The sequence below is a fragment of the Dermacentor variabilis genome, chromosome 9 (genome assembly GCF_050947875.1).
Source record: "Dermacentor variabilis isolate Ectoservices chromosome 9, ASM5094787v1, whole genome shotgun sequence".
Taxonomy (NCBI): Eukaryota; Metazoa; Arthropoda; class Arachnida; order Ixodida; family Ixodidae; genus Dermacentor; species Dermacentor variabilis.
In genome coordinates, this window is record NC_134576.1 from 145,464,410 (window position 1) to 145,478,485 (window position 14,076).

The 14,076-nt window shown below is 43.5% G+C and overlaps 1 protein-coding gene across 2 annotated transcripts in view; it reads left to right on the plus strand.

The window, feature by feature from the left end:
• Nucleotides 1–14,076, plus strand: part of LanA (laminin subunit alpha) — a 139,232-nt gene that overhangs the window by 16,626 nt on the left and 108,530 nt on the right. Inside the window, exons 1-10 of one of the 2 annotated variants that reach the window (XM_075669832.1) lie at nt 392–523; nt 1,600–1,836; nt 2,269–2,439; nt 3,106–3,319; nt 4,951–5,160; nt 5,725–5,903; nt 6,462–6,555; nt 6,927–7,064; nt 9,351–9,488; nt 11,943–12,077. In XM_075669832.1, coding sequence (XP_075525947.1) covers nt 1,630–1,836; nt 2,269–2,439; nt 3,106–3,319; nt 4,951–5,160; nt 5,725–5,903; nt 6,462–6,555; nt 6,927–7,064; nt 9,351–9,488; nt 11,943–12,077 — 1,486 coding nt within the window. In that variant the 5' untranslated portion in view covers nt 392–523; nt 1,600–1,629. Of the gene's footprint in view, nt 1–391; nt 524–1,599; nt 1,837–2,268; nt 2,440–3,105; nt 3,320–4,950; nt 5,161–5,724; nt 5,904–6,461; nt 6,556–6,926; nt 7,065–9,350; nt 9,489–11,942; nt 12,078–14,076 lie in introns of those variants that run through there. The other variant, XM_075669831.1, reaches the window with a different exon arrangement.

Here is a 14,076-nt window from a genome sequence, read left to right on the forward strand (position 1 = left end):
CTGCATGACAACGACGATAGTGACGGCAGTACAACTCTGAGCAACGCGATCAGAGTTGTATTCATTGAGCAACGTGCGATGACTGCGATCGGCTCACACGTCGCAGACCTCAGTTCGAATCCTAGCCCGAGAACCGGGACAAATAATTAAGTAGACTATCATTTTCCAGCCACTTCTGCCGAATAGTCATGCTGATGATGATACTTGCTAGTGACAGTACGCAAGTTTAAGCAAGCGCGCATCAACGTCACCCGCTTCCGACTGGCGCCGCTATTTGTCTCGCCTGAGCAGCGGTTTCCTTGCGGTCGACGTCGCCAGCGGAAGGGCGCGGATGGCGCCGGATGCGGCAAATTGGCCCCAATTCCTCGACGAGGCCGCCGTGTTGCGACGCGTTGGCTAGTTAGCCCTAATTGAGATGCCGCTATGGTTTCCGCGCAAGGCCACCGGCATCTGTCGGTGACGTATATGTCCCCGCGTGTTCGTGAAATAACAGCTATAGCAATGGCATCCATCATTCTACAAGGTGCGTTTTTTTCTGGCTGCACCACATCTTTTAGATTGCCTATGGCAGATAACCCGTAATCTAAATTACTCGATGAGGCGGCCATTACTTCTACAAGAAATCAAAATTTTCAATTGAATAATTAGCGTAATTACGCTAATCCACTTTTTATTTAATTAATTTACGCCTCATATTTCAATCTACAAAGTATTGCTTCTGAGTTCGAATGGCATATCCACTTGGAAAGAATTATCTAGGCAGCACCAGTCTTGAGATATTAATTTTCAAAGTGTCCATATCGAAATGCATTGGTGTTCCAGTTACTTTTGTGCTTCATTAATGCATAAAACACTGGTTTCTTAGAAGTTAACTGGAACACCAATGCATTTCAAGACAGACACTTCAAATATTTTTAAAGTTGCGCTCAACTGACTGCACCACCAAGGCAATGGGACACTTGCACAATTACAGATTCCCCATGACCTAGTGTGTGGCGTCTGTGCTCGCTGCTGGATTTTGTTGAAGATTGCAGTGTCCAATAGCGAACACCTGCAGCTGCAGTGGAGCAAGCATGAGCAAGGTAGTGCAAACAGTGAATGTGGATATGAATGTGTACGGAGCGGTATACAAGCTAATTTAAGGAGAAAGAAAAAATATGAGTCAAAGATAGCTGAGTGAAAGGTTGTTTAGTCACCTGAAGGATGTTCAGAGGAGCATGAAATGTTTGAAATGCCGTTGGCTATACTGCAGTTACTTGGGCATTTCTTGCTTACCACACTGGCTGCCATGATCGTGGTCATGGTTACACGAACCAGCTCTTCCTTTGAGCGCTACTTCCTGCTGTTTCTCAATTAACACAGCAAGCTGGGTGAATTGGTGGCTGAACATATTCCCAGGGGTGGGCAGCGCATCCAGGACAAAGGATAAAAGGAAGGGGTGGGTGATATGAGCGCAGTATCGTCCACTTCCTTTTGTTTTTCGTCCAGGTTGCACTGCCCACCCCTAGGAACATGGTGTTTCTCAGTATAAGCATACTTGGATGACCAACATGCTTCATCCAGATTTGCATAACAAGCATAATGCTTTGTGGTTTGCAGGAATTCCATGTTGCCTATGTCTTCATTAAAATGGCCAACTCCCCTCGGCCAGGTGTGTGGGTCCTGGAGCGATCGACCGACAATGGCAAAACCTACAAGGCCTGGCAGTACTTTGCCGACAGCATCGATGACTGCAGAACCATCTTTGGACCAGATGTGGAGGACTCCATCAAGCGTGATGACTCTGTTATTTGTGAGACAAAGTTCTCCAAGGTGGTGCCCCTTGAGGGAGGGGAGGCAAGTACTGATGCTGCCTGTAATTTAGCACTCCATACAATCAAAATGAGCTTTACCCTATAGGTCACAAAGACAGCTAACCACTTGAAACATTTATTCTTTTGTAAGTAAACATGCAATGAAGCTTTCTTCTCATGGTTTCAAGATGTGTACACTACTGTGAATATATTCTTTGAAAAGCAATATATGCAGTTTGCTTAAATTCTTTCATAATTTTTGCACTGCGGTAGGCCTTCACTAGAAACATGTTGCTGTGCGTAATTTTTGGCAAATCCACGAGCAAGCTCTATATCCTATTTAGAACCATACTTAAAAATTTATGGCACTGAAGTCAAGACTGCTTGTAGTTTATAGAAAGATTTATAGTTTAAAAGGCTTGTTGGTAGGAAATCTGCAACTTACCAGATTTCTACTTTAACTCTACTTATGCAGATGGTCATCTCCCTGCTGAATGGCCGTCCGAGTGCAGATAACTTCACATATTCACCTGTGCTGCAAGAATGGACTAAAGCAACCAACATACGAATGCGCCTGCTGCGAACAAAGACACTTCTCGGTCACCTGATGTCAGTCGAACGTCAGGACCCCACAGTCACCAGGAGGGTGCGTGACATTGAAGAACTTCATTGTGTGCTGCGAGGTTTCTGACTCGCATAGAATGTGCCCCACAAAAATTTTATGTTTGCCAATTTGTCAAACATAAATATGTATGGAGGTACATACTGGCCTCTAAGTAATATAATTTTGCCCTGTTACTCACGAATAATGCACTTTATCATGGGATAGCAACTGCTGTGGATCTGGTGATGCACTTCTATACTCCTTGGTTATAGACATTTCTGTAGTGTAATTTATTGACATTTGTCAGCACTTCCAAGTAATTACAAGTTGTGAGGTAAAAGACATAGTTTATCAATATGTTAAAACAGGGAATAATCAATTTTATCAATTATGATCATTTTATGACAACAAAGCTATTTAATATCCAATGCAGACATTGCAATGATGTTCTGCCTTACATACTAAGCTGTTCTGGGTTGTGATAATAGGGTTGCAATCAGCTCACCACTTTCTCTCACTGCCTTCTCTGATTACACCATCTTGCACCGTTTATGCTTATTTTTGGTTAGAATCTCAGATTCGTATAGCTACAGATAGGACCACACTTTTTTCTGTTCTGTACTTGTGTGGGTGACAGTCATGCACATGTAGTTACGATTTGATTTTTGCTATTGTCACCCTAATCCTGTTGATATTTGTTTACCACAGTACTTTTACAGTATCAAGGATCTCAACATTGGTGGCCGGTGCGTGTGCAACGGACATGCTGACACGTGTGACATTACCGATCCAGCAAACACGTACAAGCTCAACTGCAGGTGCCAGCACCACACATGTGGTCACCAATGCGAGCAGTGCTGCCCTGGATACATGCAGAACAAGTGGCAGCGAGCCAGCATTGACAACCCCAATGTCTGTGAACGTATGTACACACTTACCATAACCGTAAGGATATTATCAAGAGTTTTATAAAGCCTGATGTGTATTTATTAATGTTACTATATTACAGAAACGTGTACAAGACACTATGATGCCTAGTGGTACTGTGGCCAGTCAAAATGCCCAGAATTAAAGAACGAATGAGTGTATGTTTTGTTTATCTGTCAGTGTTAAATGTTAAAGGGTTAAAGGGTTATAAAGTTTACAGAACTTGATCATCATTGAATGCATAGCCTAAAAACTAGTACAGGTTCAAGGATGTAAACACAATAAAATATGATAAGCACTTGTTTCGCATCTAAACAGGAAAATAACACAACAAAATAATGTTAAAATTGCGAGCGCTTATAAAGCACATGTGACACTATTTCGCAAACATGACTCTACTTGAGAATGTAACATTAAAATTAACATTTATGTTCACAAGGACATAATATTTGTTAGGCTACTGCTGGCTTTTTTTTTTTTTTCCTGTCTTCTCTAAAGAAATTAGTGCAACAAGACAATCTTTGCAATGTGTTATACTGTAGTGGAAAATGCTGTTACTAGGAGCAGTTGCAGTCAATGCTACTATCTTGCCTGCATCTGTGGTATCATGCCGCTCTGGCAATGGAAGGGAATTCTATTACCAGTGAAAAGATGCAGCTCATACATTTAGTTAACGTGGCTTGTTCATCATGTAATGTAGCACATTTATTGTGAAGGGTATGCAGAGATTGTTTTATATTTGTTCTGTGATGTCTTCAATCATCTGGTGTTCAGTCCACTGATATCTCCGCATATTAAAAGATATATATATATAATCAATGCAAGATTAAACTGAAGTGAATATGTGTAGTACAGTGGAAGCTTGTTATAGTGAAGTCACATCTGACATGAAGGTATATTTGTTTTATCCAATATTCTTGGTAGGCATATGTTCGTTGTATGCTGATATCGGCAAGAGGCAATTTTGATTTACTTCATTGTACATCTGGGCTCTTTATGTTGAGGTCCGACAGTAGTTGTTTAGAGTAGGTGAAATATTGAATTGCTGCAAGTCACCATTACCCACATGGTCTAGCTCCCACTTTGTCTGTAGGACAGAGGTGCAAGCTGAAGCTGTTGAAGATGTTGTGATGCAGCTACTATGTCTCATGCTCTTGGAAATACCATTCCATAGCTAGCTTTTGTTAGACTGATCCACACAGATGTTTGTATTACTTTTTCTATAGACCCTGTACACATATGTATCAGACTGCAGATAACTTGAGCTTCAAGATGGAAGCTTCAACTCACATGTTTTAGTCTTGAGCAGCACATCAGGGCAGTAAGGTCATTGTCTGATACTTCAGCTGGCCCCCTTGGTCTCATTGGGAGCTTCATTCTTTCCATGGCAATAGTAGAAGCAACTGGAATTATGCTTGCTAGAATTTTCACTTGTCACAGTTATGGTCAACAGCATGCAACTGAGGACCACATGCTAAATTTCAGTATGCGAAATATTTTCTTCTGTCACCTTATTGTGCTCAGAAATGTCAGTTGTAGCAGAGTGATGAGTCTTGCCTCTCAATAGTTCTCTTTGCAATATGTTTGATTCCATGATGAATCAGTACTGTTTTTATTGATGTGCAGCCTGCAACTGCTTTGGACACTCGAACGACTGCTACTATGATGAAAAAGTGGATGACCAGCAGCTGAGTTTGAACATCCATGGTATTTATGACGGAGGTGGAGTCTGCCAAAACTGCCAGCACAACACAGAAGGCATAAACTGCAACAAATGCAAGCCTGGCTTCTATCGCCCTTACAACAAACCCTTGAATGCCACCGATGTCTGCCAACGTACGTGGTGTCCTATGTGCACATAGCAACTTCACTGAATCATCATGTGTGCATGTGGGAAGTCCTCTGGCCCTTGATTTTTAACATTGCAACTAACAAGGCATATGAAAGCTGGAATACTACCTGTGATTTTACTCATGTTATTGTGTTGTCAATAATTATGGGGTTTAAAGAAATACTGCCTATCAAAACCTGTGTGGCCTAATTTTTTAGAGAAGTTAACTGTTTCTTTCTGAAGCAGTACTTTGGTGTAACTTCTTACTAACCTACATAATATGTTACTGACGTTTTTGACACGTGTTGCATAGGCAATGTTTGTAAAAGTAGCTGCAAATCTGAATGCTTTGCTGATGTTACTTTTTGTTACTGTGCCTAGAAAGCCAGATGCCTTAAGAATTTTTTATTCTTTGTATGTTTTACCATGTGGAAAAGGAGCATGCAATTTCACAACTTGTGCTGTGGAGTAGTAGGGCATTGATTTTAACTTTAAAACCTGTGAAACGTGTTAACTGGGAATTTCACACCACAAGGACTGAATGAATGTGTCTTGCCTGTGCTGTGCAGCGTGCCAGTGTGACCCGGCATATTCCTCGGGCAACTGTTCAGAAGGGTCGGGTCAGTGCGAATGCCGGCCGGAGTTCTTGCCACCAAACTGTGACCAGTGCAACGTAGGCTACTATGGCTACCCAACCTGTCGTCCTTGTGACTGCCATGCAGAAGGCACTCAAGGTCGTGTCTGTCAGGTCAGTGGAGACTTTGCTACTAGAAGCATCCATACCATGTGGAACCTACACTTTAGACCATTTTAGCTGTGGTAGGTGGATGCAATTAACTTTAACACCAGTCTTTTACCTTAAGTTTTCTTGTGTTGCAATCAACACTGCTGATGTCACTAGCGCACTTGGCCCAAAGTCTGCAGGGCTGTTTTACTGTTTTCAGATTGACCCTAAACATTAAAGTAATATAATGAGCAAGTACCCACATATTAAAATGCTAATGTTACAATATCCTAGAGCTCTTGACAAAAGAAAACGATCTGTGGGTATTATTCCACTGTCTGAAAAATAATGTGGGCACTGAAAAAGCTTTCTACTGCTAGAATCTCCATTATAGGAACAATCTATTTAAGCACCTAATTGAAAGACATATGAATACTGTATGGCACCTTCATATCTGCTACCACATTTCAACAATAAGGTTGGCACCCTTTGGCTTGTGAAATGTGTTTCCAACTTCTGAAGGCCCACTGAGTGTAACAAGTTATCTTACTTTTTTTTAAATGCTTTTCTTCTTTTTTCCAGGTGAACGGAGGCCAGTGTCCATGCCGCCCTTACTATGAGGGAAAGAACTGTGACCGATGTGCTCCGGGCTATTATGGTTTCCCACACTGCCAACGTGAGCACAATATACACTCTGTAATAGCTCTGTACAAGTCACTTATGCAACTTAGATAGAACATTTGCAGAAGAGTTGCTTTGTTGAGACCACTTAGATTGACAGAGGCTTTGTGAAATGATTTTATGTGAAAGAGATGGCTGCAAAAATCTAATGCTTACACAAGAACACTGTTATTATTGAAGCATATGCCATTTAGCATTTATTTTTCTGGAGCATTTTTTGCTTGTTTTATACATGTTGTAACACGAATATTTTTTAACTTGTATGGAATACACAGAATTGTCTCCTGTTTTTCATTGATTTTCCACTTATAAGTAATCTTTGCACATGTCCACAGTACACTGATGTCTTTGCCAATCTGCATGTAGCCTGTGACTGCCACCCGACGGCTTCCTTGGGCAGAACCTGTGACGACACCACAGGGCAGTGTCAGTGTCGCAACAGCTACGGAGGACGTCAGTGTCTGGAGTGTCAAGTGGGCTTTTATGACTACCCGTCTTGCAAATGTGAGAAACTTGTTCTTCATTTCTATGCTGGCTGTGGCATTGCCATATATTTTTTGCATGGGAACCACACTTACAATTCATATGTCACTCGGTGTGTAGTATGTGCATATCTTGCCTTGCGGTTCATCGTCATTTTGTACAGCATTGTACAAACAGTGCACACAGGATGACCTAGAAGCAAGGACGTGGCACCATATCATCACCTGCTCTGTTGTTCTGCTTGCCCTGACTGCGCTACATTGTACAAGGTGTATTGCTAACTAGCTTATCAGTATGCAATTCTAAAAGCAGATTCACTCTCTGCAAAGCTCTTGAATGCATCATAATATGTTGTTAATTGAACGTGCGGGAACGTTTATACAGACAAGGACGTGTGGCAAGTCCATTGTGTACGTCTTGTGGCTGCTGCGAGACACTTCAGCACCTTATATTTGAGTGTCCCGCTTTCAGTGCGCAGCGCATGTCGCTAGTGAGAAACTATCATCTCCTTGGCCTGCGGTGTGCGACACTCAACCAATGTTTATATCCCAGTGGTTGTGCATCTAAACGTGATCATGCTTATCGTGCCGTACTTACTTTTCTAGAAATACCTTAATTAGGCTCACGTTTGTAGCGTGACCTTCAGTGACCGGCCCTACTAAGTGTGATCTATACTGTGTTCTACTTTAGTCTTTAGATTTGTCCTGTTGTTCTTCCTTTCCTCTTTCCTCCCCTCCTTCCTATCTTCCATTTCTGTGTTGCTGTCACCCCCCTTCAGAAGAGTAGGCAGGCGTTGTGCCCCTTCCGGTGGCAGTTGCCAGCCTGCTCCTCGCTTACCCTTTCCTGTTAATTGTGTATATGCGTTGTGGGGAGCACCCGCCTCCATTTCCTCCCGCGTACCCGCGTCGTCTCGTTCACACGTGGCCGACGGGTCGGGCCGGCGTAGACAAGGGAGAGGCACTACGCGCCCTCCCTATCTCCGTCGCTCTTGTGACGCGCGTACCCCTCTCCCCCCAAGCGGCTCACGGGAAAGGGAAACGTATCCGGTGGGCGAGGAGGACCTCCCCTCGCAAAAAGGTAAAAAGGCATAACAGCGCGCCACCGAGGGAGACCCTCTCTCTTGGGACGCCGACACCTGAACCGCCTGGACGAAAGCACCTGCCGCATCCCGTGAGTGACCTCGTTTGTCTGACCCACCCAGACAATGAGGCAAGCCTATTTACTACTATTACTGAGAGGACATCCCTCTGCAAGTGTTCATTATTGCTAATAGCAATAAACGTTATTACCGTTGACGCCGCTGGTTGCCTTATTCGTTCGAACCTGGCGTAGCCGCGATTCCCGCGCTACGGGTTGGGAGTACCACGAAACGACTGCGTGGGGCTAGATCCGGAGCTTGCCTTCAGCCCTAGCCGCACGCAGAGTGGAACCCTCACAGCGTTCAAAACAAATAATAATAGTGATAATAATTGCCATAAAGCCACACTGAACTTTAACAGGCATTGAAAGCAAGAGTGGTAATGGCTCAGCACATAAAGCTATGTTATTCCTGCACATTTTTTTGTTGCCCATAACGCTCTCATATTTCGTTATAATGAAATTGCATTTGACAAAATAATACCTTCATTATAGCTCACATTCTAGTAAACTTGCATGTTGTCATCGGCAAAAGAAACGAAAAACAAATTTAAGTTTTACTTCATTATGTCAGATAATCCATAGTCACTGCTTATAACAGTGAGGTTTACTGTATAGGATACTTGCTGTCAGTTCTAAACAATATCTGCTGCCAGCAAGAGAAATATGCAACCACATTTCCTGCCTGCTTTTTGTGTGCGTGTGTGTTTCACAGTTATAGTGAAACATCTTTTTTGTTCTCCCAGGGGTATTTAGTGTGCAGTGTTGTTCAAATATTCAAATTTTCATCCTTGCTCTTTCTTTCTTTTTCTCCCATCATCCACCCTTTCATTTTGTCACCCCTTTTTCTATACTTTCAGAGCACAAATAAACTATTTGTCTGTTTGCCTGAAACCATACCGGATGTGCTAATTTGTAAAAATTGATTAACATGAATCAGATATTGTGTGAAATAATTATAAATGGTACATGGCACATGGTTCTTGTTTTCCATTTTTTTCCCACACAAGTTGTGAACATAGTACATTCACACACCATATATATTTGGAATGTGTGATAAATTTTTTGTTCAAGCATGCTAGAAGGGAAAATAGCATTTTCTGAATGCTTTACACATTTATAACCAGCAGATAGTAGTTAACACTTTTGGTTTGATGACGGACGTTGCAGTGTGTGCCTGTGACACCACGGGTACATTGGACGATGTCTGCAGCAACCAGACTGGCCAGTGCCTGTGCAAGCCGGAGTATGGAGGGGCACGATGTGACCAGTGTGCACTGGGATACTATGGCTTTCCCAACTGCATCCGTGAGTTGCCCTTGTGCGGTGAACACGAGGAGCGCATTGGCTGTTGCCCACTTACTGCACAGCCACAGATCTGTGTCAGTGGTAAACTTTTAAGAACAGTTGTTGAGGTCAATTGTCAAAAAGTAACATTGCAACAATAGAGGTGTCATATATTTCTTTGTTTTTCTGACCCAAATTCTCTTCACTCTGAAGCACTGAAGATTGAATATAGCTTGTCAGAAATGTGCAGCTTGATGGCTAAACTTTGCAGATTGTCTACGGAATTATGAACTTATGACTATACTCCATCTCACATGGTGGTTGCAGCACTGCTGAAGATATGACAGGTACATAAGCAACATCCTTGCGCAGCAGTATGTAGTTCCGGGCATAACTGGCTGATTATTGGCTACACTAGAGAGTTTTTTTTTTGCTCGCTATGTGATATGGTACAGTGATACATGACATGTTAGGACCTTTGCGCATGCACGTCGTATACCGAGAATTACTGTGGCAGTTAATGCCGTTGTTACATGTTGCCACAATGTTGCCCTAATCGTGGCAACATGGCAGCACCCATACAGCACTAACCACCCACTTTGATCCAAATTCACACGTTACTGGCTCTCGGCCCTGTCAGCAAGAAACGAGCGGCAAAATCCGTTATCGCTAAGTCTCATCTCAAGCTCTGGTCAAATGATTAGGTATGTTTTGTTATAGTTATTGAGATCGGCCGTTCGTTTTCACGCTGCCAGGACTACAGACACGGCACCGAGCCGCAAAACTGGTTTCATTTCTAGTTCGCAAATGGCACCATAGCATTAGCTTTGGTAATGTGTTGACGATGCTAAATGCTATAAATGTCTAATTGTTCACTGCATCATTAATTTACTACTCCGCTCAAGTGCCAAGTAGACACCGGGTAGATGCTGTGACACAGGTGAAAATTTGTTAAGACATTCGCCTGTGCTACTTGCGAAGGAGGCTGCAAAGTAACTGCAGGGAAAGCGTACAGGTAAAGGGAAGCCCTGATGTTGCATGCATGTAAATGTAGCTTATGGTTACGGCGTCGAAAAATTTTTTTCATCAACCCACCAACCATGCAGCATGCAACAGGACGGCAAGCGGACGCTGAGCAGACGAAGCAGCACAGATGAGCACATCTCGAGGGGCATTCAGTCTTCTCATTGGAAAACAATTCGTGTATCTTCCGCAGTGCTGCAACCAGCTTGTGAGATGGAGTATAGCTTTAAAGTTAGTTTGAAGAAGTTCGCTTCAAGTTAGTTTAGTAATTACTTTAGTGTAGTTTAGTTAGTTAGCTTAGGAGTTAATTTTAAGTTGAAGCTGAAGTTAGGCTTCAAGACTACTGTGTGATGTTTGGCATTGTCTACCATCACACAGCTGTAAACTTGTGTGGGGGTTGAAACAAAACAATACATTTATGAAATTGGGAATGACTACCACAAGAGTGATTTCTTGGAAACTGAGGTATTTAGTTTCGCCTAGTTTTCTCGCCCACCATATACTTAATACGAAAAAGAATTAAGCAGATCCCACGTTCTGTGGGAATCGAAGTTATGCGAAGCATTTTGCAGGTAGCTGGCTAATGGCATCGACCCTGCAGCGGTGCTCCTCAACCAGTTCTTTGACTCTCTCGATGACTTCGAGGAGGAGCTCACTGCGGAGTTTGGACATGCTGAGGGTCAGAGAAACTGTGGCTTGCTTAATTGCTCAATCATTGCGAACACGTCCCTCTTCCTCTGCGCCCTACGCCATCCTCGAGCTGCTCAAGTAAGGCCCTGAGAAACGCAAAGTTCACTTTGACGCACTCTTTAACAAAGCTGCAGCCTTCTAAGAGCTTCTTTGTTACCGTGAAAAGCCGTACTTATCAATCCGAGTCGCTTTAATGACGCTGCCATGCTGGAGTTTGGCACAGCGTTGTTGTACTCAGACTCCATGTGCAGCATGAAAGAGTAGGCCCTGATGCTTGATTAAATAGCCTGGTAAATACGAGAAGGCATGAAAGCCGGTTGCGAGCGTGGGGAAGAATGGGGCAGCGGTTTGCTGTCTGATGATTGAAAATCAACACTCGTGGGAAACTTCCTTTTGAATTGCTGTTTGTATTGAGGCAGTCACTACCTGGTGTTCCATAGCCGATATGCCCAGGTCTTCTTATGCACATGCTACCTTGCTTAAGCGCAGGTAGTACGCGACAATCGGAGATGAGAGTCGGATCACGAAGCTCAAATGACGACATTACAGTGACGACGACATCGCGAACGCAAGCATGTATCCAGCGGCTCCACTTGATAGGCATAGATAGCACCGCGGCATAGGTGGTTAGCTAGACATTGATTGATTGATTGAAAGTGCTGTAGTCTGCTTTGGATACACATTCTGCAATGAATGTGCTCCCGGCGCACCACTCAGTGTTGTTTTTAAAACCTGAATGGTGCTCTCTGTATTTTTGTGCAGCTTGCAAATGTGACCCCAAGGGCTCCCTTAGTGAAGTCTGTGATGCCTCTGGAAGGTGCCCCTGCCTGGCTAGTTTCACTGGACTTCAGTGTGACCAATGCGCACCTGGATACTTTTCTTACCCCGAATGTCACCGTAAGTCTGCCATAGCTGAGTGTATTCAAATTGACTATCCCTAAAGACAGATTGCAACGATTTCGCAACTCTTGCTGAACATCCAGCTGGTACCCAGAAATAATGTTGACTGGCACATGCCGGCCATTTAGGAGTTACTGTAATTTTATGCAAATTACAGTTCATTCTTTTTTTGTGTGTGTGTGATCTTGGCCATAGTGCTTGATATTCTTCTGACTACATGGCTATATATGAGTGGTTGAGATGGTGCCAATTTATAAGATAAGAAGTTTATTTACCATAAAAGTACCCTGATGTACATAAGTGGTGGGAATGTCAGAGGGAAGACGGGGGGAGCGTTTGAAGATCGTAATTAGTATGTGGGTGTGGAACTGCTCAGTGTTCAGTGGATCGATTCAGGCAAACAGCAGGATTCTGCTGCAAGTTTGCAATGTTTGTGATATGAGTAGCACCTTTAATTATATCACATTTAAAACAACATACTATAGTATGTTTATTAAAAGAACACGTATATACAGTCGAATCTCCTTAATTTGAACATGGTTAATTCGAACTTCCCGTTTATTCAAAGTGATGGTGTGGTCCCATCAAAGTTGTGTGTATTCCAATGGGCGAAAACACCCAGTAATTTGAACATGTGAGCATTCGCGACGGGTAATTCGAACACACCACGCTCCAACAATGCTCTCAGCAGTGTGCCAAATCACGCAGGCGCCTCTGACCAGCATTGCTCTGACCCCATAGAGGAAAAGCTTGGGAGAGACCCCTCAACGCTGCGCACAACAACAACAACAACAAAAAAGGAAAATGTGACAGAAATTTTACCCTCTCAAATGGCAAGGCCACCATTACTGTGTCGCACCGTAATGGCCCAGCCACGCTAGCGGCAAAGCACGCGCTGCGGGAGGTTTTGACTCTGGGTTTATTTCTCGCGGTTTGCCGTGGCGGCAATCGACCCGCAAGCATAGGAGACCAATAAGGGTGGCCTCTGCAGTGACGTATGCGCAGGAAACTGGTGTCATGTGGACCCGCCCAACTGCTCTATTCGTACTCGCATCTGGTTCAGCCGGACTGCTTGTTTTGATTGGCTTGGTTTGGTCTTCTTCAAGCTTGTTTTTTTTATAATGACGGGTTTAAACCAAGACGTCCCAATGGAAAGGTTGTTGGAGGCAGTGCGCCATATCCGATTCTGTACAAGACATACCCTGAATACAAGGGCACAAAGGCAACACCTTCTCCTTGTCTTTTGTTAGCCGCGACGCTGCAACAGAAGGGATCACACCAACGTGATTATGATGGCAATGACTTTGCCATCTTGATAAGACATTACTAGCGTTAATAATGCAGGACGAAGAACGTAAACACAGCGCCGATCTGTCAGAAGTCGAAGGAAAAAGCATGCGAGCACGCAGGGGGAAGCAGCGGCGGAGGCACAGTCCGGCCTCAGCAACTCCGCTGCTTCGGTGGCAGTCTTAGGTTGGATGGATGAATGGATTGATAAGGCTGAACCTTTAAATTGGGCGTGTGCCCTCCACCTAACCGTGACTAATAGTATATTTTGTACTTAATGGAAGGTGAAATTTCACTCTTGCCCCGATTTTAGCCACTAATCAGATAACTTCCTTTGGTTATTTCTACCCACTTAAAGTCTATTTTTCCTCCACTTTCCCTGAACCCCAATGCTTTGAAGATGTCCACCCTGTTGCTTTGGACTGTAGGGTGAAGCCCTTTACAGCAAAGTATCAGGTGTTCAGCCGTTCCCTCTTCCTCTCCACACGCACAACATAATGTGTCTATCCCTTGTGTGCTTGACTCTGTACGTCTTAGTCCGCAGTACTCCTGTCCTGGCTTCAAACAACCAAGAGCTTCCCTAGAATTATCGTAGATATTTTCTTTACCAATTTCCTGCTTGAAAGTTTTGTATGTTCCCAGTGCTGATTTTGTCTGCATCCCTATTTTCCACAGACCCCTCTCTGTTTCTTTAACCTTTTTCTTAACC